The 27,040-nt window shown below is 44.5% G+C and overlaps 1 protein-coding gene across 3 annotated transcripts in view; it reads left to right on the forward strand.

Moving 5' to 3' along the window:
• Nucleotides 1-27,040, forward strand: part of nrp2a (neuropilin 2a) — a 60,361-nt gene that overhangs the window by 23,725 nt on the left and 9,596 nt on the right. For 2 of the 3 annotated variants that reach the window (XM_067582699.1, XM_067582697.1), the window contains exons 4-14: nucleotides 3,397-3,627; nucleotides 5,050-5,205; nucleotides 5,866-6,035; nucleotides 6,979-7,134; nucleotides 13,989-14,133; nucleotides 16,032-16,207; nucleotides 16,646-16,825; nucleotides 16,959-17,103; nucleotides 22,774-22,854; nucleotides 23,000-23,101; nucleotides 26,775-27,040. In XM_067582699.1, the coding sequence (XP_067438800.1) occupies nucleotides 3,397-3,627; nucleotides 5,050-5,205; nucleotides 5,866-6,035; nucleotides 6,979-7,134; nucleotides 13,989-14,133; nucleotides 16,032-16,207; nucleotides 16,646-16,825; nucleotides 16,959-17,103; nucleotides 22,774-22,854; nucleotides 23,000-23,101; nucleotides 26,775-27,040 (1,808 nt within the window). The remainder of the gene's footprint in view (nucleotides 1-3,396; nucleotides 3,628-5,049; nucleotides 5,206-5,865; nucleotides 6,036-6,978; nucleotides 7,135-13,988; nucleotides 14,134-16,031; nucleotides 16,208-16,645; nucleotides 16,826-16,958; nucleotides 17,104-22,773; nucleotides 22,855-22,999; nucleotides 23,102-26,774) is intronic. The other variant, XM_067582698.1, reaches the window with a different exon arrangement.

A 27,040-nucleotide genomic window follows, 5' to 3' on the forward strand; every position in this document is an offset into this window, starting at 1 on the left:
TGTACGAGGAGTAAATGTATGTCAGACGCAGACAGGCAGGCAGTGAGCGGAAGGTGAGGCGGTTTTGATGTGCGGCAGACACTCGCGAATGCAGAGGTGAGCCCTCAGCGAGAGTTGCGTGCCGAGGACAGGGGGAGCGAGACAGACGAGACAGAGAGTTAAAAGAGTGAATGAACACAGACTCTGCGCGTCGCCGCTGAGGAAGAGAGGGAACGAGGGATTGGATGAGAGGAGAAAGGAGGAGGAGGAGGAGGAGGAGGAGGAGGAGGAGGGAAAGGGGTTGCCCTGACACAACATGTGGAGCTGCTACTACATCAGGCACTCATGTGCAAGAGGCGAGTGGTTTCTACCCAGCAACTCACCCTCTCGCCCCCTGCATCACACACTCACGCCATGACCTCCCCCTCTTTGCCAGCGGATAGCTGTTGCCAAATGGCAGCTCATGGTGCGATGCAAGCACGAACCAGGGGTCTGCGTAAGACAAGCATGCGTATGTGTTTGTGTGTGGGTAAGAGATGGGCCGAGAGGTGATGGAGGGAGGCGGTAAGGGGGGCTTGTTTTTGGCATGTTCATAGACTGTGAACTAATGAGCGCTAACGAAAAGAGAAGGTACTCATGCATACGCGACACACAGACACGCACTCTCAAATATGAGACCACATGCATGCACACAGCGTTGGCACGTGGCAGCCCCGAGTGTGTGAAGCGACTACTTGGTGCACACCGACTGTAAAACACATACAGAGTGGTGTGTTTGGAGGCGATGGAGTCAAGCTGTGCTCAGATTGAAGTTTTCGGCGGTGGGATTCCAGACTGCTGCACCATGACCCAGTAAGAAACAAGGCCAGTGTGTTACTGGGTCTCACACATACTGGGAAGCTGTCACACACACACACACACACACACACATAGACACACACAGAGAGACACCTTCAGACACACACAAGAGGCACATACAGAGAGACAAACATGCCAGCAGCAAAAAAAACACACACGCGAGGAGCTTGATAAAAGGCATTCACAAAAACATGTCATATGGCTCATACATACTACATAGTTAATTTACTGTTTCATTACAATCGCATGCATGTTACTGCTTTAATGCATTCATAGCATTTATGTTTACTCCATTTTATGCCGTCCATCCATACATACAGCAGCTGTAGACGCGCACACACACTCAGCACAGAGAGGTGAGGTCAGTAGTTGAGGGAATAGGGAGATATCACTGGTAGCTTGCTGTAAATTACCGTCATATTTCAACATGTCTAGTTCTGTGTGTGTGTGTGTGTGCATGTGTGTAGGCAGCCAGGCTCTTAGCATGGAGTCAGATGATCCACGGCTGTTTTGATGTTGCAGCATGTGTGTGGGAGTCGACACGAGTGTGAGGGCTGCTTTTAACATGAGGAGGAAGATTGATACCTTTGTGTCAACATCTTGAGTATACCGTTTGTACATGTATGCAAAACAGATAGATTGACAGACAGGTACATACATACATACAAGCTTTAACTACATTAATACATGCATACATGCATATATATATATATATATAGTGAGCGAGGTAAAGAAAAAAACGTGAGATAATTGGCATAAAAATAGAGAGGAGGAAAAAGCAGATAAAAGGGAGCCGATAGAGAGAAGGAAAAACAAAGAAAAAGAGATACAGACAGTGCAAGTCTCGAGTTTTTCCCTGTCTCTGTGTGCTGATTGGGGTCAGTTCTCTGCCATTAACCAAGTGTAGACAGGGGAGGGCCAGAGCAGCCCGCCGACCCCTCCGCTTTTATAGGGCTGCCTGATAATAAGGACTGGTGCCTCGAAGGAATGCTGCAGAAGGAATGTGCTGTTAACATGTCTGTGCTCCAAACGTTGCTTTTATGAATATGTATCTCGGTATCAAACACAACCTGGCAGTTCTCTGAGACTGTGCAGCGCTGTTGACACGATGCAACCCCACTTTCCCAGGTTTGAAACCTACCAGAGGCTGTTCCCTTGAGCCTCTTCAACCTGACCTCCCTATCTGCTTTCCAACAGACTGAATGATGGGAAAAAACTGCAAGAACAGGCTCTTTTCTTTATGCTAGGAGAAATGCTTGACAACTGCGAGTGTCTAAGTAAAGAAAAAAAAGTAATGAAATGAACCACAAGTAATTTCAGCTGGAGAGAAGTTAGAAAAACCAGTGTCCAGTGCAAGTGCACTCATAAACAACCACAGAGCAGTAATTTAAGTGCCACTGGTTGGTTTATTAAGGCCACCACCACAGGCATTTCTGACATGCAGTTAAACAAAGACCTAATGAAAATCCTGCAGCGTCTTTGTAACACTATCACATGCACATATTTGCCATTCTGGAAAGCATAAAAATACAGATACAGCAAGACTGTTTATAGCCAACATATAAAGATAGAAGTGTTAGAGGGGAGAGCGAATGAACAGATTGAGAAAATAGCCAAGGTTTGTGAATGAGACTGTGTGTGTGTGTGTGTGTGTGTGTGTGTGTATAGACATTCGGTCCCCTGTCTATTTTATGTGTGCTCTCTCCCACCCTCATTGATGTGCCGGTCCATAAACACTCGGCCGTGACTCAGGCTCCCCAGTGGGCTGCGGAGCAGTGGCTGATGGGTAGATGATCTGAGCCACACAGCTGCCGCCACTCAAGGTGAGCCGCCCAGGGCGCATAAATCTGCATGGCTAATGAGGAGCCGCCGCAAAGGGCCCACTTAGAACCATTACACAACGTTTGTGGTGTGTTTGAGTGTGTGTGTGTGAGAGAGAGAGAGAGAGAGAGAAGAGGCGAAGAGAGAGTGTTTGAGAATATTTATTTTGAATGTATGCAGTAGAGGAGGGGTCAGTCTACTCCTCTGTTTAGCCTGGCATAAGTGTGTGTAACAGTATACGTCATATTACATAATGTCACACCTATGAGGATGGGGTCTTTTAAGGCCATGTTAAAGCCATAAAACATATTAGTCCTCTTCTGAATGAATACCTGATTTTTGTTGATATTTGTTTTGAGCACAGAAGTGGTTGAAAATATTGAGGTTTTGTGTCAAATATGCTGGCGGAGCTGACAGATAGGTGGGTACACTGAGGCGGAGGGGACCCGACTGGCAAAAAGAGTTATTATACTGTTTGTATCAACACGCCTACTTGAGCATTTGCTCACTGTGTATTTTCTCCTCCATCGGTAATCATAAACTGTGTGTTTGTGTGTTTCACCACCACAGCCACTGTATATTCCAGCGTGCTGTCAGTGATGAACGGCTTTCTGGAACACCCTCTGCAAGTCAGATGAGATATCGCCATGTGATCGATCGCTTACGCCTGTATCTTCTCCTTCTATGACTGATCGCTCATTCCTTTCTAAATATCCTCTTATCCTTGCATCCACTCAGGGTCGGAATTCTGCTTCCGCAATTTCACCAGCTCCTCCGGCATGATCGAGTCCCCGGGCTTCCCGGATAAATACCCTCACAATCTGGAGTGTTCCTACATGATCATCGCCCCGCCTCACATGGACATCACCCTCACGTTCCTGACCTTTGACCTCGAGAACGACCCCCTGCTGGTGGGAGAAGGTGACTGCAAGTACGACTGGCTGGACGTGTGGGACGGCCTGCCGCAAGGTGAGGGAGAACACACATGCAAATGACACACGCATGCTTGGAAAATCGATGTTTCTTGGTTGTGCACACACACACACACACACAAATGCACACACACACACTGTATTCATATCCACATTCAGAACTCATGCAATCCCCCCAATTCCCACACAGAAATTTGCATACCAGTCTTCAATTTCCTGAGCAGACACCGCTCCCTTTGATGTAAGCAGCCTTGCCTTACATTCCTTTACATTACATAGAGGAAACATTATTTCACACTGGGAACTGAAAGTGCTTCAACACCCCAAAGGAGCAGCCCTTTCCCATGCCCCTCTTCCTTCTCCATAATAACACCCTTCATCACCCCCCTTCCTATCCTCCCTGTCCTCCCTCCTTATCACCTTCCTTCCTCCCCTGGGCGAGTGAGAGTGACGGCCACGATGAGTATCTGTTTGTATCCAATAGGAGGTGCCGAACGTTGCAAAATGGCCTATCAGCCAGGATCAGGAAGTGGAAAGGAAAAAACATTTGAGGATGTTATCAAGGGCTTTGATAGTGACCGCCATAGGGTAATGTTAGTTGCTGTTCTGCTGGTGAAAACCACATTAGTAGTGGTGAGTGGTGAATTTCCCACCTCTCCCTTTCTCTTATGCTTGCTCCGTCTCTCTTTCTTCCCCCCTTTTTTTTTCAAAAAAAAAAAAATATCAAGCACAGAACTGAGGATTTGCTCTAATTATTCCATTTTCAGTTGCTAAAAAGGGATCCAAGTGGATTTAAAATTCCAATTATAGCCTTGAATTTGGGAGCTTTGATAGCTGAAAACAATTTATACCATTCAAAGTTGAGAATTAGGAGGAAATTAAAGTGTAACCCAGTTCCAGTGAGCTGAGTCCTCGGGCATGAAAGAGGGATGGGAGACAAAACGGAAGGGTGAAGAATTTGGTGTCTGGCGAGGGAGCTACTCTTGAGACTATTGTAATCCTCACTTGTGTGTGTTTGTGTGTGTGTGTGTGTGTGTGTGTCTGCAGCTGATCCCAGAGCAGCTTGCATTAAGGCAGGGATTCCAGTCCCCCTGCTGGGCTCTGGCTGAGACACACATGGCAGATGGAGGGATGGACAGGAGAGAAAAGGGAGAGAGAGGAATGATGAGCGGAAGAGAGTTGGGGGGGGGGAAGCATGCTGCGTCTCATTAGACAATACTTACTGAAGCAGCGTGGCTACCGGAAATCTGCTTTTGCACTGCTGGATTCCTTTTTTATTGTAATGGAAATGACACGTTGTTTGTTCCCAAATATACTGGGAAACAAAATATTTCACTTTTTTTTTCCTTGTAACAAATCGTATCATATAGTAAAAGCAGCAACCAGATAGATAATACTATAGATTGACCACAAAAAAAACATTTATTTACATCTGTTTGATTTATGTGTTTGTCTGCAGTGTCTCCTCTAATCGGCCGGTACTGCGGGACAAAGATCCCTCCAGAGATCCAGTCGTCTTCCGGCCTGCTGTCCCTATCCTTCCACACCGATATGGCCGTGGCCAAAGACGGCTTCTCCGCCCGGTACAACATGACGCACAAAGAAGTCAGCGACTGTGAGTGCGAGATAACTTTAAGCAAGCGTGCGTTTGTGCGTGCAAAATGCCTTCTCTGTACAGTAGATTTATTTACCTGTTTTTATCCCCATCTCCATTTTCTACTCTTTCAAGAGTTTCTTCTCCATCATCTCTGCTAACACTCATCTTTCTTTCTTCATCTTTCGCTCCTCTTACCCTCTCAATCTTTTCAGCTTGCCCACTTTAATGCTATTTCAATCTCAGAGCTCTCTCTCTCTCTCTCTCGCTCTTTTCAGCCTATTTTGCTTTCTCCTAAGAGACCATGATTTTCTCCGAAGCAGACTATTTTCTTTTAGAATATAAATTAACTTCACCTCAATTTACCTCTGCTCACCTGTTGGACTGCTTTCTGTCTCCCTCTGCCCTTTCTCTGTCTGGATTTACCTTTTCGTCTCTGTCTTCAAGCTCTTTAATATGCTACTTAGATCGTCTTTCAATCTCTTTAAAATAATCCTGCCTCTGTCATCCATTCTATTCAACTTTCCTTCCTTATATCCTCTTTTCCCAGTGTATGTAAAATCCTTCCCTCTCTTACAGCCTATGTTCCATCTCCACTGTAAAGCTACATCCACGAATATACAGTTTCCACTTTTCCTCCTTCATCCCCCTCTTTTTCTTCTCTCTTGTTTCTCCCTCCAGCGTTCCACTGCAGCATGGCACTCGGTATGGAGTCGGGGAAGATCAGCGACGATCAGATCACCGCTTCCACGACCTTCTACGACAACCGCTGGTTGCCGCGGCAGGCTCGCCTCAACAACGACGACAATGCCTGGACGCCCTCAGAGGACAGCAACAAGGAGTACATACAGGTCAGTGGTCAGATGTGTTTATCCTCAAGTGTGTTTTTGTGCCGCACTTCTCAGAGATAACATGTTTCTGCCAGCTTTTCCTGTCAAAGAAGTTTTTTTTTTCTTAACCCCAGGTGCTCAGAGCTTTTATTTATTATAAAAGCTCTCATGACCTTTAAATACAATAGGTTTAATCACCATACGACATAACAAACAGCAATTGTAAATAGGCAATTTAAAGACCAAGATCACTGCAGTGTAAATTTATGTAGAGAGACATTATTTTCAAGTGTAAACCAGCAAAATCACACACATTTCAGATGTGAAAATCTAAATAATGTCAATTGTAAAAGTGGTCAAATACAGCTCACGCACACATAGAAATCTGCTTTCATTTTCTAAGTGCAATAAATGTAGAGAATTCGTCTCAGTGATACTAGCATGGAGCAGAAGATGTACTGGTCAACGGCGTCTCATATACAGTGAAGACACACACAAGAGGAAAGGAAACGGAGGAACTGTGAAATGATGATAAGGAAGTGCTTCTGTGCTCTCAATCTTTTCCTGCCTCAGACACATACGCGTATGCATGCATACGTAGACACACAAAAGCGCCAAGAAGCCCTTGATTGATGAAGGTGCTCTTCAGGAATGCATCCGAACACTACGCCATTGATCTTTGCCTCCAGCTTTCCTCCCCTTACACACGACAATGCACACACAAACACACCACCTGGGCTTCCTCAGCAGTAGGCCACAGTCAGTGTCCATTCCCTGCTGTCTGTGTGACAGATAGACACAGCAGCTGGTCTGTCTCTGTTATCTACATCAGCGCCGAGCACCATAAATCCCTCCTGGAGTCTACACAGTCCTGTAGTTCACTTCCTCTATTCTATTCAGTTATTAATAAAATACATCTTCAATCGAATTTTAAATCATTTCTTTTTTTGTTCCTTTTTTCCAGGTTGACCTTCACTTCCTTAAGGTTTTGACAGGCATCGCTACACAGGGGGCCGTCTCCAAAGAGACACAGAAGTCTTACTACGTCACTACCTTTAAACTGGAGGTCAGCACCAACGGGGAGGACTGGATGGTTTACCGGCACGGCAAGAACCACAAGGTAGGCTTTTACTCTATATGCATACGTCAAACCCCAAACCTACGATGACATTAACACACTCTAATCAAAAGTGAAAAAGTGGACTTCACAAACTTTAAAAAACACACTCTCCCCAACCAGGATTTGAACATCTAACTCCAAATTCCCCTTTCTTTAACCTTTATACCGCAATCACGATACAATCTCCAATAACAGAGGCTGTTGTGTGCATTCAGGAGCCATATCAATAGACGCAGCATTCCTGAAGGAGTCTTTCCCCTTCCAGGACTGTTTATGAACCTGAGTCATAACCCCAGCCAAAGAAAGAGGTGATGGGAGGGAGGAAGCGATAGAGATAGAGAGAGGAGAGGAAGCTGACAAACAAGAACAATAGAGTCCTCTATGTGCCCTTATCTGGGCTAGCTATTCATCATCTCTCTCACACCAAAACACACACACACACACACGCGCACCTGAGGTTGTGAAATCCTCTGAGTCATAGGTGCAGAGTGAGCATATGTGCGTTTAAGAGATTCACAGTGCTTTGATGGAGCGTCATGTGTCCATCCTTGTTTGTTTATTTGTGCGTGTGTGCGGGGGGACGGGGGGGGTTCATACTCATGCTTGTGTATGAATGGATATACAGTGCAGGTTGTTGTTGTTGTCACGGCACGACTCACAGTAAGCCTGTCTCCAGGGGATTTGAACTCTGCCCCTCATATCTGGGTTAAGGTCACTGTGGATTTCAAGCGGAAAAATAGAGAGTGGCAAGGGTGGGGGGGGGGTGTGTGTGCTTTCAGGAGGGGGTTAATCCACATACACATTTACCCAAAATGACTGTGGGCCCCCTTCTGTGTATGCCAGTGATTGGTTTGGGTGGGGTCGGTGGGGGGTATTTGATGTGGAGATTATTGAGCGAAATGTGGATTTGACTTAAAAAGCCAACATCTGTGCAATTTATTAGAACCCCTCAGAAACCTCCCCCCCACCTTTTACATACACACACACACAAAATCAGTTGACCCCTCCTTTAAATAACCTCTGGATGATCTCTCTGTCTGGAGATCTGTGCGTGTGTGCGCATATGTATATGATGGGTGCCCGTCTGTACTGTGTAATCTGAGTCCACTAATCTGTCTGAGCAGGAAAAAAAACGTTCACCGCTCGCAGACACGGGACTCAGACAGATGCATCGAGACATGCATATAGAAGAGATATTACTTTGAATTTTTTTAATTGGTTATATTTTCAGATGAAGTGACTGTTGCGGTGGAAAATATACAAGATTTTTTGATATCTAACACCGTAACCAAGTCTACACTCAACTCAGTATTAACTAAACCAACCGAAGATTTCTGAATATTCCTCAAAACCAAGTTGAAACCACGAAATGCTACTTTTACTAATGGGACATAACATTATCTACATAGACAGATTAAGTATAACATCCGTTTTTCATGATGATAAAGAAAAAAATGACAGTTAAAACATTTGCTCCATGCATGATAGGACTCTCAAGCTCTGCTTAAAATCCACAATGATTTATTGTGCATTCACAAATGGCATCTCAGACTAGGTTGGATGAAACTTTCTCTTTGTACCTCTGCTGATCACAGGCAGCAATGAAAGGATGGGATCCAGGAATGATTCTTTTGATGAATCATACACCGGCGGGCAATTTGCACTTATGATTTCAGCCCGGCGCCGGTGTTATAATGCAAGTTCACTATACTTTTCATTCTTCTCGTCAGCAAGGTTCTCCTCTGGTCCCCGCGGGCTGCTGTTGAATCTTCCGTGACTGCTAATCCACCAGTCATGTCGTACAAACTCCCAGTTAGCCCATCCTAAGCCCACCAAAGAGCCCTTAAGTGGTTGAAGCTCAATTCTCATCAGGGGGTCCCGTAATGACTAGGATTTGGTTCTTCTAATTGTCATTTAACAGTGAGCTTGAAGCTAATGTGGCTTTGGAAGAGTGTGTGTGTGTATTATTAGTGCGCGATACGTGTGTGTTTGTGGAAGGATGAGCCACGAGTGTATCTGCGCATCATTCGAATCACCCATGAATAAAAGGATTGGCTTGGCAGTTCTTACCTCACTGTGTTTGTTATTGGGAGAGAGCATGTCGCCATTTATTGTCAAGATTTGTGCCCTTATTTGCTGTGTTGACACAGACCGAACGATTTAATGCCAATAAAGATGATTTGACAGAAAGAGAAGGAGACACACAGAGTAAGAGAGAGGCAAGAGAAGCGAAGGCATTTGGGGAAATAGTGCTTTTTTTGGTAAAGAAAGGTGCTGTAGGAAGGGAAAAACACCAGCACTGCAGATTGCAATCACCTCAGTCACACCAGCAAACAGGCTTTGTGCATGTGTGTGTGTGTTTTAGTGTGTGTGTGTGTGGTTTTGACTAATTTTGTGCATGCCAACACATTTTCAGTTTGACACCCATGTGACTTGTTAATTCTAAATCACGCTACTCACATATGCACCTCATTACTTGATGAGATGCTAGCATACTTTAGAATTGCATATCTCTCTCTCTCTCTCTCTCTCTCACACACACACACACACACAATCACACATAGATACACAATGAATTTTTATAGCAATAAACACACATGTATGGCCAAATAAATTAAAATTAAAGACACACACACTGCCATATGTCTGTGAGGAAAATCCCATCAGCCCCAGTGCTAACCAAGCATTGTGTTGCTGAAAAGCATTGTGAGCTTGTGCTAAATCTGTCCAACACACACACACACACACACACACACACACACACGCACTCAAAGTAACCTGGGAGAGAGGAAAAAAAAAAAGCCCACACAGCATTTCACCCTGTTCCTCCATCACAGTATGTCACACACCCACATACAGACACACACACACACACACACACAAGCTTTTTTGTTCACTCAGTCATTCTTCAAGTTAATAAATGATAGAAATTCTGCATATGCAAACACAGTTAGCATGCTCACAAACACGGTCCGACTAAACTGGTTATAGTGGTACAAAGACTTTGACATAAGGTAGTGTAAGACCTTTTCAAAGGATCACTGCTTCAGCCTTAGCCTGCACACACACCGCTACTCCCTCTTAGAGCCAGTAGTGGAGAGCGGCCAGCTGGAACCAGTTCCTACTGTCAACATCTTCATACCGAGAACGAGGAAGGGAGAGAAGAGGAGTGAACGTCTGGAGCAAAGATGGGAGGAGGGGGGGTGATGGCTGGAAAGACAGATAGAGACAGAGGGAGTAACTAGAGCAAGAAAAGGAGGATGAGGAGTGTAATGGACAGAGAAAGAGACTGGGATCGAGGGAACAACACAGGGATGAAAAAACGTCCCGGAAACGAATAATGTCTTACGCAGAGCTCACCGCATATCCCCGCGGTGCCATCAGCTTGAAGGAAAACACTGGCAGAGGAAGGAGACATGTGCCAAAAACACAGAATAGGGAGAGAAAGAGGGAGATGGTAAATGAATCAAGCTATGATGCATACATCTATCCACGCCTCATTTTACAAAGAACAAATGTTCTTTGCTCAAACAAGATCCAGTGAAATTCACTCTGTTTAGGATTCACAGTCGCTTCTTTTTACTGTCTATTTGCTGGTCCCCTTACATCTATAGAGGAGGTGTTTACTGTAAAACACACACATCTTTCACAGTGACCTCCTTCTCCGGAGAGGTCATCAATACTTAAATACCTATGGTGCCTGTGTCCCGCCGATGTCCGCACAAACGAGTCTGACCGTCGCATACTGCTATGTGTGTGTGTACGTGGGGCTCCAGACTATGAGGGAGGCTTCGTTATATTTTCATGACTCTCTACGCTAGGAGACACAACATGACAATGTTAATTATTCAGCCCACCTCGCCTGCACGTCACGTGAGGGGTAGTGTCACATAGACACATACACAAGCAAAAAAAAAACAACCACGCCAGTCGTCAGGCAGATTACAGAGGTGGCAGCCATGCCCTTGCAAATGCCACACACACTTCTACTTGCCTTTGTACATGAAGAACATTTTGAGGAAAGCCATTAAAGCAGCTTCATAGTCAAAATCATGTTATCAACAAGTTGGTCAATGACCAGCCATCTGCTTCCTGAGGCCAGTGACCTTTAACCTGGAAAGTAATGGATCAGGGGTTAAATGACTCACCCTTCAGGTACTCTGACAACAGATGGGAGGAAGTGGAGGGGACAGAGGACGCTGTGAGCGGAGTGACAACATCTCATTGTCTGTGTCTCTCTTCTCTTTCTCTTTCTACTGTCTGAGTTTGCTCTCTCTCCTCTCACATCCAAAAGAAAAATTGAAAGAGCCTCTCGAGAGCTGATTCTTATTGAACAAATTGTTCTTTTTGTGTCAGTAATGTCGACCATATATTCCCTGCTTTTACCCAAAGATGAAAAAGAAAGGCAGCAGGCAGTATTGTAATGCACCAGCTAATGGCCTTTTAGTCATGGTGGGCATTTTGTACGCTGGAACAAGACATTTCTGGGAAGTTTTAGTAGACAAATGTCTTCCGAACTTCCCACTTTTGAGGCTATTTACGGACGTGATCGTGCCATGTCTCCATCAATTTCTATTTTATCACAATTTATCACCGAATTTCTTTTACTGACGAGAAGATCAAGCAAAAGTTCAAACTGTTTTTGCAGTGAACTTGAAATACAGATAGCAATTTACTGTAAAATTGAGCAAATTCTATTAAATTTAGCTATTTGGCCACATTATTAGATAAATACTTGGATTTCCTGTCTCAGCGTTGAATCCGTTCGTTGTTCGCCGCTACTCCCCACCTCCTCTCCCGCATTCCTCTGCTCATATTCCTTATTAAGTGATATCTCCTGCCCTCCGTTCAACCTCTCCTTTTTCTCTCCTCTCTCACACATGCTCCTCCGCCCCACTCTTCATCTGTTTATAACTACTCTTCTGAGGACTCTTCCTCCCCGTAGTCATTTTCTGTTTTTCCTGTCTGCTCCGTCTTTCCTCCCTGCTGCTCTTTGTTTCGCAGAAAGAATTATCTGGGAGTGGTGAAGATGGGTCGGTTGTATGTGAAGTAGACCCTCCATCATACGCTCGTCTTTGTGTGAGCATGTGTGGGTGTTTACATAACCCCCATAAGAGCCCACATCCACTGTTTGGCCTCTTAGGTAAACATGACGGCCGTCTATCCTCAATCCAGCAGCAGATACAGCAGAGATAGAGATAGAGATAGCCCCTCTTATCTACTCAAACACTCACACTGTTTTGTATTAGCGGTGTCAGCTCCACTTGATTAAATCAGGCCATGCCCAAAATCAAATAAAACCCCTTGAGTAGGATTTTGAAGTCCTATCAATCATATTCCCACTGGTTATGGAATTTCTGGAATATCATGTCATTTTGAGAGGTGTATACCAGACAGGGAATTTTACAAATGGGTCACTTTGCACTAACATGGCAGAATAATATTTTCAAACCCTAACTGAAACCAGACTTTGTATCATTTATGTGAAACAATATTATCAAAACAAGAGTGTATCACATTTTTAGGCTACGGCAGTGGGTTTGATCATACGTAGCTCGGATTAGAGTAAAAGAAAAATCATGTTGAGATCTTTTTATTTTTAGAAATGATGCCTTTAATCTTTAATTCAGCTGCTTGTAGCAGTTGTCTTTCCATCTTTCCACTGTGTTGTGTGGCTGTGATGTTAATTGGTGTGGCTTTGCTGATATCCGGCACACTCGACCACAGCCAGATAGAGTTAGAGTGAATGACACTTAAGAGTCAGTTAAAAGACGCTTCCTCTGCTTATCTTAGTGTGTAGGATATGTGTGTGTGTGTGTGTGTGTGTGTGTGTGTGTGTGTGTGTGTGTGTGTGTGTGTGTATGAGGTTTCCTGTGTCTTTGTGCATGGTTTCAGTTAGTAGACACCAGCAAGAGGAAATAAGGCACACGGGGGGTGAGAGAGGAGATGTGTGTGAAAGATATCAACTGTACGGTTTTGAGGAACAGTTTGAAAGAGAAAATGGAAGTGTTGAGATGAAGGGATGTGGCGACAAAAAGCGGAGAGAGAGAGTGGAGAGGAGGTGCAGTAGGAAAAGGAAGTCATTCATAATTACAAAGCGGGGGTTTATGGTTTTGGGAAAACTTGTTTACCACAAAAGGAGAGGAAAGAAGAATCACGTCTGTCATTTAATGTCCCCATCCAACGCCCTCGAGCATCACGAGACACTTTTTCTGCCCAAAACAGGACGTAACTTGACCACTCGGGTTACATTTGCCCTCTGACCCCCCGCTGCCCCTCCCCGCCGCTTAAGAGCAAATGGAAGGAAGGGAGTGTTCATAAAGAAGAAGTTAATGTTGATGCTTTCAGGCGGATGCCTCAGGAAGTGAATTTCACTCACATCCTGCCCACCTGCGGGGACTTCCTGCGCCTGACGGCCAATCATGTTTGGTCGTGTCAGGTCATGTCTCCCACGGTTTCCTATGGCCACCAGCATAGAGATGTGTGAGACGGGATGAGTGAGCGGTGTGTGTATGTGCGTGAACACGGAGGAGAGAGAGAAACCCTCATCCATCGTCAGGCTTTCCCAGCCTCCCAGCGCCGAACCTTTGACCCCAAAACACATCGACAGCTGGGCTGGTGACATTGGATCCGTGTTTGGGTTGTCTCTGCTTTGTCCGGCCTGCCACTGTGTGTGTAGCCAAGCGAAACTGTGCACTGTGGGTGGGTGTTAGAGCGAGAGGTAGTGTGTGTGTGTGTGTGTGTGTGTGTGTGTGTGTGTGTGTGTGAGAAAGAGAGAGATAAGACAACGCAAGCACTCATACGGGCATGTACGGTACGTCTAATTTGTCTTCTCTTTGTCTTTGTTTGACCAGGTTTTCCACGCCAACACAGACCCAGCTGAAGTGGTTCTGAACCGGGTCCCACAGCCAGTTTTGGCCCGGTTCGTCCGCATCCGACCACAGACATGGAAGAACGGCATCGCCCTGCGCTTCGAGCTCTATGGATGCCAGATTACAGGTGTGTGTGTGTGGGTGTGTGTGTGCGTCATGGGGTTAGATTTTTTTTTTTTTTTTGCCCTAAAGAAAGTTGACTTTACCAGTCTCTTCCTGCTTCCCACTCATACAGTCAGATCTCCCAAAAACAACAACGTTTTTTCGGGCTCTGTTTCTTCTTCAAGGACAATTCAGCAGAGGCGATGAGGCAGAGGAGAAAGTTATTCAGTCACTGTTTTTCCACTTTGGTGATTTAGGGATGTTGTGGTTTTCCTTCTCCATTGTCTTACCATGAAAAAAAAAATGTTTGGAACACTGAGTATAATCCCTTAAAAAAAGATGAACTTTAAAGACGTTGAACATCAGCAAAAAATAACTCCCTAAGTCATAAAAACCAGGAACACACATGCACATTCGCACACACAGAGATGTGTATTTAGGTTCTCTCCCGCACTCCCCCTGCTATCTTTTAAACATAGCAAGCCTCAGGCTAATTAAAGGAAAGTTTTACTCTATTCTTCCTTCCAGAGGCTGCACCAGTGTCATTTCCCTCTCTGCTTTTTTCCCTGACTGTCTGTCTCTCTCTCTCTCATCAGCACTCCCCCACTTCTTCTCTGTGCTCGCTCTCTGTCTCTAACTCCCCCGATGCCGCCTCTTTTTCCTCTCATGTTTTTAGATACTTTTTTGATGTGTCCTCTTTGCTCTGTGAGCTCTTCTATATCGAGAAATGAGTTGCGATCAATCATTTATGGCTCCCCATTCACTGTTACATCAGAAACTGTGATTCGCTCTAGCCTCAACAGCTGCTATTGAAATAACTATTAGCTCTTACAGTACAGGTACATCCACAAACAGGCGGTTTCTATATATAGCAGATGACCTCAAAAAGCAGGCACACCCTTTGAAATGTACACAGACACCACCCACCGGCACACACACACACATACACACACATACACATCCTGTGCCTTTTATTCATTATTTACATCTCCTGCGTTTGCAGTGACATAACAGCATGAAACTTTGATCTGTGTTCTCTTAAACCGTCAGCACAACTAACATCTCCCCATCTCCCTTCCTCCTGCCCTTTCTCTCTTCCTCCGCGTCTCTTCCTGCAGCTCTCTCTCTCACTACCACCCTCCACGCTCATCCGCCTCCCTCTATCCTTCCCTCTCCCACTGTTTCTCACTGTAGGAGTCTCATCCCAACATCTTGCTCTCCTTCTCCCACTTTCCCCAAGCCGTCATCTTCAGCTCCGAGTCTCTTTCTCTTGCTTTTTTTTTTCCCCCCACTCTTTCCGCTCTCTACGTCTCTGCCTCCCGACTCCTTGTGTTATACCTTTCTTATCCCCTTAATCCTCATTTCTCCCTCTCACATACTCCCTCAGCAAGTTACTCTCAATGCTACCCGCCCATCCATATCTGAGTTTCATTTCCAAGTGCTTTTGCATGTACTTGGAACTGTGCTTCAGTCAGTGAATGTGTGCAGCACGGTGAACAAACAAGCTATTGACACAATACAATGAACAATGTATCAAAAAGACACTTCAGTATTTGTGTGAGATGTGAGGTGCATGGATGCAAAGCAGGGCAATGTGCCCATTCAGCAGCAGACTTAACATATGCTTTTATCTCACTAATAGGAGTCTAATTGCATTGCGAACATGAACAGGCAGTGCTGCTACACATCTCTTTTCCTTTCCTCCACCTCCCTGTCTCTCACCTCACCCTCTCCCATTTGTTCCAGTCTAAACTCTTAATGCTCAGTGGCCAGTAGTGCAATCCTGTGGTAAAGCTTAACAGCTCCCAGGTGGGAATATTTGTAACAGTGTGAGTGTGTGTTAGGTCAAGGCTGAAACTTCTCCATCAACCCTCCTGAGGTGAAGGTTAAAGTAATCTCTGCCCTCTCGGCTTTCCACTCCAGATGCTCCGTGCTCAGACCTGCAGGGCCTGCTGTCCGGCCTGCTACCTGATGCCCAGATCTCAGCCTCCTCCAGCAGGGACATGGTATGGAACCCGGGGTCGGCACGCCTGGTGGCCAGTCGCTCCGGCTGGTTCCCCGCCCCTGCACAGCCCCTGGCTGGAGAGGAGTGGCTTCAGGTACAAGAGGATTTTTACTGTATTAATCTTATATTTTTATTATTCATCTCCATATAAGCATCACCAATAGAATATAATACGATAAATATGATGTTAATGTTTGTCTTCAACTTGCAGATCCATGTTTCTGTATTGTTTCTTGTTGCAATGTGTGATATTTTAACACAAGTGAACCATTGTTAAATGAATTTTCACACATTATTAATCACCTACATTAGTATAGACAGGAAATACATACATATATACATAAACACCTAAAAATAAATGATGTAAACTTAACCATAGGATCAAATTTGTTACTAATTATTCAAGACAGAGGCTAGAAACTGTCTTGATCGTGGTCTCATATGACAATAAAAATGTCACAGCTGCAAATAAATTAGTAAAATAAAAGTATTTTTGTGCCTAAATCATTCTAAATTAATCTAAACTCTACAGGTGGACTTAGGTGTGCCTAAGACGGTGCGCGGGGTAATCACCCAAGGAGCGAGGGGAGGAGACGCAGGAAGTGGAGCGAGCACAGATAACCGAGCATTTGTCAGGAAATACAAAGTGGCATACAGCCTGAATGGAAAAGAGTGGAACTTCATCATGGACATGAAGACTAGCCTGCCCAAGGTGGGTGTGAGAAGAGGACTGATGGGGGGAAATTATATGTTTGCGTGTTTGTACTATATACAACACCAGTTCAGTAACCTCCCCCATGCCACTGAGATGACATTGCACTTTTATATTTGTGTGTTTTGCACAGATATTTGAGGGGAACACACATTACGACACCCCGGAGCTCCGTCATTTTGAGGAGATTGTGGCTCAGTACATCAGACTGTATCCGGAGAGGTGGTCTCCAGCAGGGATCGGGATGAGAGTGGAGATACTTGGCTGTGACCTTCCAGGTAGGACATTCTGCTGCTGCCGACATGACAGAGAATCATTTCATATATGATAATTTGCTGCCTATACTATTCCAGGCTGAATTATTTGCCCTGTACTGTAATGAACTCTAACCAGAACTGAATGGACCTTGAGGAAGGTGGCTCACCATAAAAGTGAGGCTCAAATTACATATGCATGAGAGTCATTAGAGTCTGCCAGAGGTGAAAAGAGACACCCAGTGTTAGCTGGGAAAAGGGAAAGTGATAGCACAGCAAAAGCTTGACCCTCAAACGTTACGATTTTTGATTTGTTTCTTAGATGTTTCACCTGGAAAATACGAGTTAGACTCTCTCCGTAAGCTTCTACAACAAGTGTTATCAGGAGGGAGTGGACAGGGTTAGGTTTAAAGGAATGCGTCCCCGGAGAGACTTTCCAGCGTGGTCTGCTATCCAGATGTGAGGCAGCGCTGGAGACACACACACACACACACATCCAGCGGCACTAGCACACATGCGGACTCTCACTATTTACCACTCCCTGTGTGCCTGAACAGGATGACTGAGCCGTATAGCGCTCAGCATTCACATACGAGCACGGACACACAAATACGTATAGACACACACCCAACAAACCACAGAAAGAGAGACATGTACATGTATCCTCCTCAGATTCCCACACCCACACGCACCGTTGTAATCATCCCACGATAAATGCAAGTTAAGCTATTCTTTCATTGAGATGATTTAAGTGTGTGTGTGTGTTTGGATAAGTGCTGATGAAGTGCAATGGCCTTGTTCTTGCTCTCTTGGTGAAGAGAGATGAAATATTAAGAATAACACGTCCTCATTATCACTTTCACTACTCATCAGGACAGTGTAATACACATTCAAGGGCACACAGACACAAACGTACATCTGCCACTACAACACCGCTCGCACTGCCTAATAAAAGTGAGTGATAAATAGTAGTGTGAGTATAAAGTAGGCGCCTGTGTGTGCTTTGTCAAAGATGCAGAGCCACCCCATCCCTGAGTTATAATTTGGCTATAAAAAGTAAGTGATGCAGCAATAATCTCTGTTCAACAATGATTTAATTTACATGCAGTTCATTTCCTCGTGCTGCTCTTAACACCCGGTGTGGTCATTTTATTCCCCTTTAAAACCTCCGCGGCACACAGGAAACAATGTGTTTCGCATTTACTGTTGATTGACAACTGACCTGTGGGAGGTACAGCGCATGCAGAAACACAACAATAATGAGGACTAGCCCCGAAAATTTCAAAAAAAAACAAGAACCTCGGGGATTACCACTTTTACTAAGGGGATGATTTTTATCAGATGGAGTGGAAAATCTTGGGAAACTGTGGCACAGAAAAAAACAAAACTGCTGCTCAGGGTCACACATTGTTCACAAGCCTTCCAAAACTCAGCAGGAATAATGGACAACTACTGACATCCTGTAAATCATTCACTTCCCCTTCCACTCTACCCTTCCAACTATTCATTCTCTGTTCTGTCCTCAGTGTAGCGCTCTTTTGAATGTCTTCACTCATCTCATTTATATGATTTAGCTTGATGAAATCAACCTTTTTTTGTTGTTTTTTTTTTTTTTTTTTGCCTCAAATCATAGCAGCTGCTACAGTGAAGCAGAATAGGCTCTCTCTCTCTCTCTCTCTCCCCATTCACACACACATGGTTGCAGTTCTTGCTTTTCCCTCCCTAAGGCCCAGTGCGTGGGTCCGTAAATGTTTTTGTTCTTTTTTTTTTTGTTACCATGCCTCCTCTCCTTTCCACTCCTCCCCACCTCTCTTCTGTTAGTCATCACTCGCACCTCTTTTCCTCGCTCACTGCTGTTGGTCTTGACTCCTTCTGTTTTCCCCTGTTTATGCACAGTTGTCTTACTCACACACATACACTCTCACACACACACACACACACTAGCACAGAGCTGCTGCAGTCACAGTTTTTTTTTTCTAACGTAGATGCTCCAAAAATGAAATATTTATGAGCTCAGGAAGGAAATTTTAGAGACTGATCTGTGAAAAAAAATGCAAAATATCATCTCTCCCTTTTTCCAGGTAGGATAATTTTAGTCTTAGGAGCACTGTGTAACTCACACATGTCATCACAGTTTGGTCCTTTACTCCACACCCTTTAGGAAATTTGGCTTCTGTGTGTGTGTGTGTGTGGATGAACCTTGATCTTGAGCACTTGTCCCCACCCACCAGAATACAAAATGACTATGGACAATGGCTCCTTGTCTTTTTCCATCAAGTTCTTTTGGGATGTACAGTATGTGTGTGTATGCACATCTATTCATCTTTGTGTGTGTGTGTGTGTTTGCACCCAGGACTGCCAAGCAGAGATTTACAGAAAGGCTTTCTACATAATTGAAGATATTTTTTTTTCTTCGTCTCTGACATATTGCTGAGTCAGATTCTTTGGGAGTGAGCAATGTCTTTTATGCAGAGAGGGTTGGCCCTCACCACCCTGTGTATGTGTGTGTATTTGGCGCGTGTGTCTGTGTGTGTTGCAAAAGCATGTGTGTATGCGAAGCGCAGGTGCACCGAATTTGTATTTATGCATGTGAGCGTGCATCTCCATTATCTATACCAGCAGTTCCCAAGGGTCCAGTTCTAAGTGTTGGTGTTTCATCCCGTGCATGATGATGACTTGCATCATCACCTGCAGCAGTAGACACATTATGTAAGTCAACACTCCGCTGCAGAGAGACTTTTCCTGCATTACAAGGCCCTCTGCTGCGCATCTATAGTAGGCCTGCCCGTGCAGAAGTGGGCCTCCTCATGCAGCTCTGTGACTTACTCCTCACACACATCAAGGACACAGCTTTGGGCAAGGTAGGCAGGTCACATACGTTCACACACATTCTCTCTCTGTCTCACATAAACATCCGCACCCACAAACAGCACAAGTCGGTCCCATTCCCATTGCCCCTGACACTCCTGTCACACCCTGGAAAGGTCAACACATTTACACTGTGACAAGGCCTGACCTTTGAAAGCATGGAGTGCTCAGGAGCTGGGTAGAATCTTAATGGACTAGACTGTGTGTTTTGTGTTTATGTGTGTTTAGTTGTTGAACACATGGGAGTGCGTGTGTGCTGGCGCCCAGGTAATGTGCAGGCTCTTGGTTTATTTTAACACCTTGTCCCAAGACTTAACTAGGGGACTCAAAGGTTAGACTGGAATAAAAAGGCAAGCACAAAAGCAAAAACAAACAAGAAATGTGAGTACCAGAGACAGAATAAAGAGGAGAGGGGGGAACAAGAGATGATGAAATTCGGGAAGCGGGGAGGTTTGAGTGGTTGGTTGCCTTCACTTTCCTTGCCTTGTACTACACCTTCCCGGTGGGCCGGCAGCGATAAGAGTCTCATTAGGTAGCTAATGACTGGCATAAAGGACATGACATTAACGCTGGGCTAATGTCAGAAGCCGTCACCAACTGTGGCCGGCCCTTTCATGTCTGCCATTTCTCCAGCTGGGGCGCGGGCGCGCTCATTTCCACAGGAACTTCCTTTAAGCGGATCAATTGTGTATCACGCCGCGTTTGTTACCCTTAGCACCTTTCGTAGTCTTCAAATGATGTTGGTAGTCATTCATAAAGAGGGAAATTACCAGTAGGAGGCTCTAGAATTGCTACTAACAGGCATTTAGCAGAGCAAAGCGTGGTGATGAATCCACATGACTTTTTCCTTTGAGATGTTTGCACGCTTGTTGTGTTTCTTTTTCAGCTGAGGAGCTCTTTCTTGCATGAGTTAGTCAGAGCATTCAGAGTTGTTTGGTTAGACTTAAATGAGGTAAGGCAGGGGAAGCAAACAAATAAACATATTATGCATAAGAATCCACTTCCCTATTTTAGTGGTTATTAATGTCAGTTAAATAAGAAAAAGACACCAGCGTCGTATATCTCGTAACATCTGCCGGAAATAGTGGAAATCTAGTTTAGTGAAATGTGATGGAAAGAAGTCACTGTGTAAACATGTTTTGTTAGAGACAGAAAGTGAGTGAAGAACAGCTAACGTAGTTTATTCACATGATAAATTTGGATCTATGGTTGAGACGTGACCCAAACCTCTGTGTAGACTTTCATGACTCTCCAGGGTTGACCCATCTGCTCCTAATAAGACTGCGCTTTCTCCCAATTCACATTCCAACCGCGGCCTGCTCAACATGTGTCTGTTTGTGTGCCCATGATGTGTTTTAATGAGAAAATCGTTGGCTTATTTATGTGTTTTTGTGTGCGTGTGTGTTGTTTGCCTTTCTTTGTGATATATGTATGCTTAAATAGATGTTAAGGGCAAAGAGATATTCATACATTTCAGTTTGTGTTTGTTCTCCCTTCCTCCAAGCGCGTATGAGTTATGGAGTGAGGGAGACACTCTGTAACTCACGATAGCTCACACATGCACAAGAAAATAGGGTGGGAGATGGAGTGTGTGTGTGTGTTCTGCATCCTCTCTGACAACCAATGAGTGGTCCCAGAGTGTGATCATCCCGTCCAAGGTCGAGGGGAGTTTGTTAGACACATCCATCCATCAGCCTTAGCGCCAGGCATTCTGTATGTATGTGGGTGTGTGTGTGACTCTGCATCTGCATGCGTATTAGTATTTGGATGTGTGTGCATCTGTGTGTCCGCATATTTGAGTCAATGTGTGAGACAGACACTGACGCCTGAGCACCCAGACACAACATGATTAGGGCCCCCTTTGGGTGCTCCGGGGCTATCTGTGCCTGCCTCTGCCTGTCTCTGACATTCTGGGTGGGATGGCCGAATGGAGACAGCAGACGGGAGATAGAGCTAGTTTTGGACAATGACCTCACACTGTTTATTATGACAGCAACTTTAATTCACCGCCACTGAGACAAGCTGTTTATGTGCTGAATTAGGCTTAAAAAATCTAGTTACTCAAAACAGCAGCATAACTCATCAGTTTCCTGTTTAAAACGTCCTCTCGCTGCTACTAAAGTGAACCCAAACTGTTTTTGCAAAAGAGATTAATTGTAGGGGAAGGCATGTGAAAAATTGTATTGGTCTGTGCTGCAGGTTGCAATGAAAAACTTTTTTTTTTTTAATAGTCCAGCACGTAAACCCCCCAAAAACAAGAAATAACGTGTAAATTAACTGGGCTTTAGACATGGTGGTAGGTAGGTTTTTTACCTTTCAACAGTCAGGATAGCTGTTTCCCCCTGTTTCCAGTCTTTATGCTAAGCTAAGCTAAGCTAACCTGCTGCTGGCTGTAGCTTTATATTTAGCGTATAGACATAAGAGACATGAAACACATCAATCTTCTCATCTAACTCTTGGCAAAAAAAAAGTGTCAAACTCAAAACTTTTAAATTATTAGTAGTATTTCCTTTAAGTAGTTAAATAAGTAGTCACTTTACCAACTAAATCAATGGCATATAGGCAGAATGGAAAGTTCCTTAAGGTGTAATAAGACACTACACCTCACTATTTTATGGTTCTTTCTGTTTTTGTTGCTTATCATTTCCTCTCATCTGTATTCCCTGGCCCTCCTTAATGTATGCTACCAAAGTAGAAATTCCACATAAATAATCTGTTGAACAAACACTGGGAGATTTATGTGTCCTCCCTATAGTAATCTAATGTCTTAGGATTGTTTCACACAACCACCTTTTGACCTGAGTTGTGTTATGTTTGTTCCTGTAGAAACCACCACGCCAGCAGAAACCGCCACGCCAACTCTACCCGCTGGCATAGAAACCACTACTGTTCCTGTTACGACCACAGGTGAGAAGAAATAACGGATTAATAGTGTTATTAGGAGGCTGTAATGACCACAATGAGAGGTTTTGAAACTGCTGTGTGACATTATGTAGAGCGGCTGTGAATGCTTCTTTATCTGAAATGACTGTGATTTCACATTCCTCTACAGTAGCCACCGCTCTTCCATCAGACGTGTGTGACTTTGACCATGGCCTGTGTGGGTGGACACATGACCCCAACGCCCCTCTCCTCTGGTCCCTGCACAGCCACGGTGAGTCTCCTCATCAGTCATGTGAAGATTCTGCATGACTCACCGCCTCTGTCTGGTTAGCTGTCTGCTTGAAGGAGCTTGTGTTTTTTTTTTTCCCCCCTACGTAGCAAGAGTTCGATGGACAATAACCTGCAGGAGGTGACTGAACATTAATCTATGTGTCACAGTGATGGTGAAAAGTATAATTGCTTAAAATTGGTCTAACATTTAAGTCTGGATAGTTTTACAAGACGATGCATTTAGCAGCTCAGGATGACTTTGGACAATTGTTAGTGCTACATGGGTTTCTGTATCACGTCTTTCAACATGAGACTGTTTGCTGCAGAGCTTTTATGTATGCAGCCGCAAGGAGAATTTCATTCAGTCGCAGAAAATTGCACAAGCACAAACGCATTAAGTTTATTTTATCAACTTCAGTGGGTCTAGACAAGACACTGTTTTCTATAATTAAATGGAGTCATTCTCCATGTGCATCTTCATTGAGTCCTTTTTCAATTTGATTAAAATAATTCCGTAAATTGAAACCAGTCTAATTTAGCGGTAACACTGTCTGCCAGACACGCTGCTCTTTCTGAGCGAATGAGAATGAGAAAATGAATTGAGGGAACCGGAGGGAAAGAAACGCCGCCGTCCGCGTCAAACGCATACAGCCTCACGCATGACACGTGTGACAAAGACCAGCTCTGTGCCTGCTCTCGCGTCTGTGTGTCAAATGCGTGACGTCTCTGGCAGGAAGGGGTTAAGACCCAGTAGCTCCAATTAAGTTCAGAGCAGGAGATTCCAAAGATGAGCTGTTATTCCCAGTCGTCTGTTACTGCCCCTCCATTACCTCAGGCATATCCCAGATGATGCTGTGTAGACTTCCATCTACTTAGACACTCCTTGAAGAAATAATTATTCATTCTCCTTTTATACATACCCACGGATCAAAAGTGCAGCTTCTCGCATGTTATTAAAAGCTATAGAAGACATTTTCTGCTTCTGGTTCACAAGGAGGGTTTTTTTAAAGCACTATTAATAATTTTTCATATGCAGGGTAAGGGATTGTTGTCCCAACGTTGTTTTAAAATTCATTGCTTTTGAGCAAGTCTCCATGAAAGATTCAGCATTTCTCCAGCTGGAGAGAATTAAACAAGAGGTACAGCATGCCCCGTTTTTTTTTTTTTGTCAAATTTGTGATGTCACCTGGGTCATGTTCAGCAGGGCAACGGATCTCGCAGCGAAGGCAAGAAATTTTCTTGGAAGCGTGACCTATTTAGGTCATAACAATCTTTGACAGGGGGGCTTCAAAGCAGCTTCTTTCATCACGGCTAGATTGGGAAGGGTTGCTTAGATTAGTCAGGTTGTGGCTTTCATGTATGAAATATCATTTCCAGCCGTTTTTTGACACGCCACGCCAGCCTTTGATTTTCCTGCAGGTGTCAAAGGTCAGAAATCCCAGCCAACACAGGATCATTATTTCACCACTATCAAATCACTGTTAAATCCTCCATAGAGTTCTGGTTTCTCACATGACCTAGAAACCATGATCCCCTCACCTCTTGACCTCAGAAACAGGCAGAGAGCTTGAATTAGCCACAACACTGTTGTATTATTTGGCTTAATATACCCCCGCTAGTAAAAACTTGCTAACTAGGCTTCATGGATTAAATCCTTGTTTGCTTCTCGCTGCAGGAGACCGCTATGAAATGGATTAATAATGCTCTGTTGTGCTGCGTATTGCGAGGCAGTCTCGATTATGAGCTGTCTGGTGAACAAGAGGCACAACAATGGGGGGGCTCGCTGCAAGACGCCGCCGCTTCAACACGGCAGAGGCAGAGAGGATGGAAGAGGCTGCGCACATTAAAATGAGTGATAAAACGCCTCGTGGAGTCACAAATATGTTTCACTTGCACATCCTCTCTAGGCGCGTACACACTTGCAGTATATACAAAAAAAAAAAAAAAAAAAAGAAGTGTCATATGCAGCAAAGGAGAGTACACACACACTTATTCCAAGGCTGCGAAAGGCCAAGGGACATACTGTCACACATACTGTCTGAAGTGTCACACACAGGCGAGTCTGGGCGTATGGCGAGCAGAGGGGAGCTGTCAAGTCGGAGGAAGATTTGTCCCTACAGATACTGCTTGTCTGATCTGCTGGAAAGACCGCACGTACACACACACACACACACACACAAACAGACATACACACACACACAGCAAAAGGGTACCAGCCCAGTCAACTCAATAACTTGAGCATGGCTTCGCTAAAAACATACACTCTCACTGCATGCTACTGTAAGATGCTTTGGAGAAAAAGCAGATGTGTTGTAAAGAAAAACTTTGTGGTGTTACTGGGAAACAAAAACTAAAACAGACACACCTGCACAATATTCTGGAAAATACCAGTATGCACCCTGATTTGTCACCGGGCTCCGTTTCCTTGCCTGTAAAACAAAAGCAAAGGGGCACGTAGCTGCTCTGACACACACTTAGTCACACACACACACACTCACCTAAACACACACACAGTTATTCATGATAAAGCAGGTGATTTAATCTGCAGATTGTTGATACTGGACATTTTCCCACAGGGCCCACTTAAGAAATTCTTCACCAGATGCCTCATTGAGTCATTCTCTCACACATACATGGGCATACACGCACAGATTATTCTCTCTCTTCACACACGTACACTTTTACATACAGTAGGCTCACGAATCTTTCTCCCCTCACAATGGAATTCATGTCGGCATCCAATTTGCAAACTAAACATCCTCTGGTGTAAACAAATGGAGTGGCTTGCATTTTGTTGGACTTTTCCGTTGTTTAAGTTACCTGGAAGGGAATGAAGAGAAATGGCCCCCGAGGGTCTTGGCTGGAGCTCTGGTAGCGCTCGGTGTATGAATGACGCTCTCAGTGGACCTATTCTTCTGTGTGTTTATATTTGTCACATCCCTATTGTTTAGTGTGACTATTGTGTGTCGCAGTGATGCCGTTCCTGTTAGCAAATGGTGATTAGTTTTTTTTTTTCGGTTGAGAGTCGTGTTAAAGATATCCGTAATTGTGTGAAAACATATACTGTACATGAGTGCATATGGATGTATATGTGTCTACGTCTGCCTGCATGCGCAAAAACAGTGATGATTAATGATGATAATTGTGTGTCTGTATTCATAAGCGCACACACACACACATTCGTGCCCGGCAAATTCATTTCAGCAGCATCCATTTACAGTTCATATCAAAAGTCTACGCAGCCTTTTTCAAATTTCCTAGTTTTTATTGCCTCGAGGGCTGAAATGGAAACCCATTAAATCAGGCTTTTTTCACTTTCATTTGATTGTGGCAACCAGCAAACTCAAGGTTAAAACGCAGCTGTGCTCATTTCTGGCAATGTGTTAAAATCCTGAAACACCTGGGTTGAATATTGTGGCTGTTTGGTGAAATTCTTTATTTTTATTTTTGACTTGATCCAGTGTGATGAGGGTTTTTTTAAACTAGTGAATAAAGCTACAGCACAATATCACCAAATTTCAACATTTGTAGCACATCTGGATTTAGAAATGTTCCTGTGTGGTGATGAGGGATTTTCACTGGACATTTTACGTTACATTTTAGAGATTTTACACACACTTATGTAGGGTAAAACAAAGTCATCTCTCATCCTGATGTATTTCTCTCCCCTCCAGAGCTCAACACCTATCTGTACATAGACGCCAGCCCGAAGACAGAGCAGCAGCGAGCCCGGCTCGTGAGCCCCGTTTTGGCGGCCGACTCCGGGCCACTCTGCCTCCTCTTCTCCTACCAAATGTGGGGGGAGGCCCAGGGCTACCTGAGGGTCCTGCTGCGGGACGCCCACAACGAGGAGACCCTCCTATGGACACTTAAAGATGATCAGGGCCCCGTCTGGAAGGAGGGACGCACCATCCTGCCTCGTTCCCCTAAAGACTTTCAG

Source organism: Thunnus thynnus, chromosome 24 (assembly GCF_963924715.1).
Source record: "Thunnus thynnus chromosome 24, fThuThy2.1, whole genome shotgun sequence".
Lineage (NCBI taxonomy): Eukaryota > Metazoa > Chordata > Actinopteri > Scombriformes > Scombridae > Thunnus > Thunnus thynnus.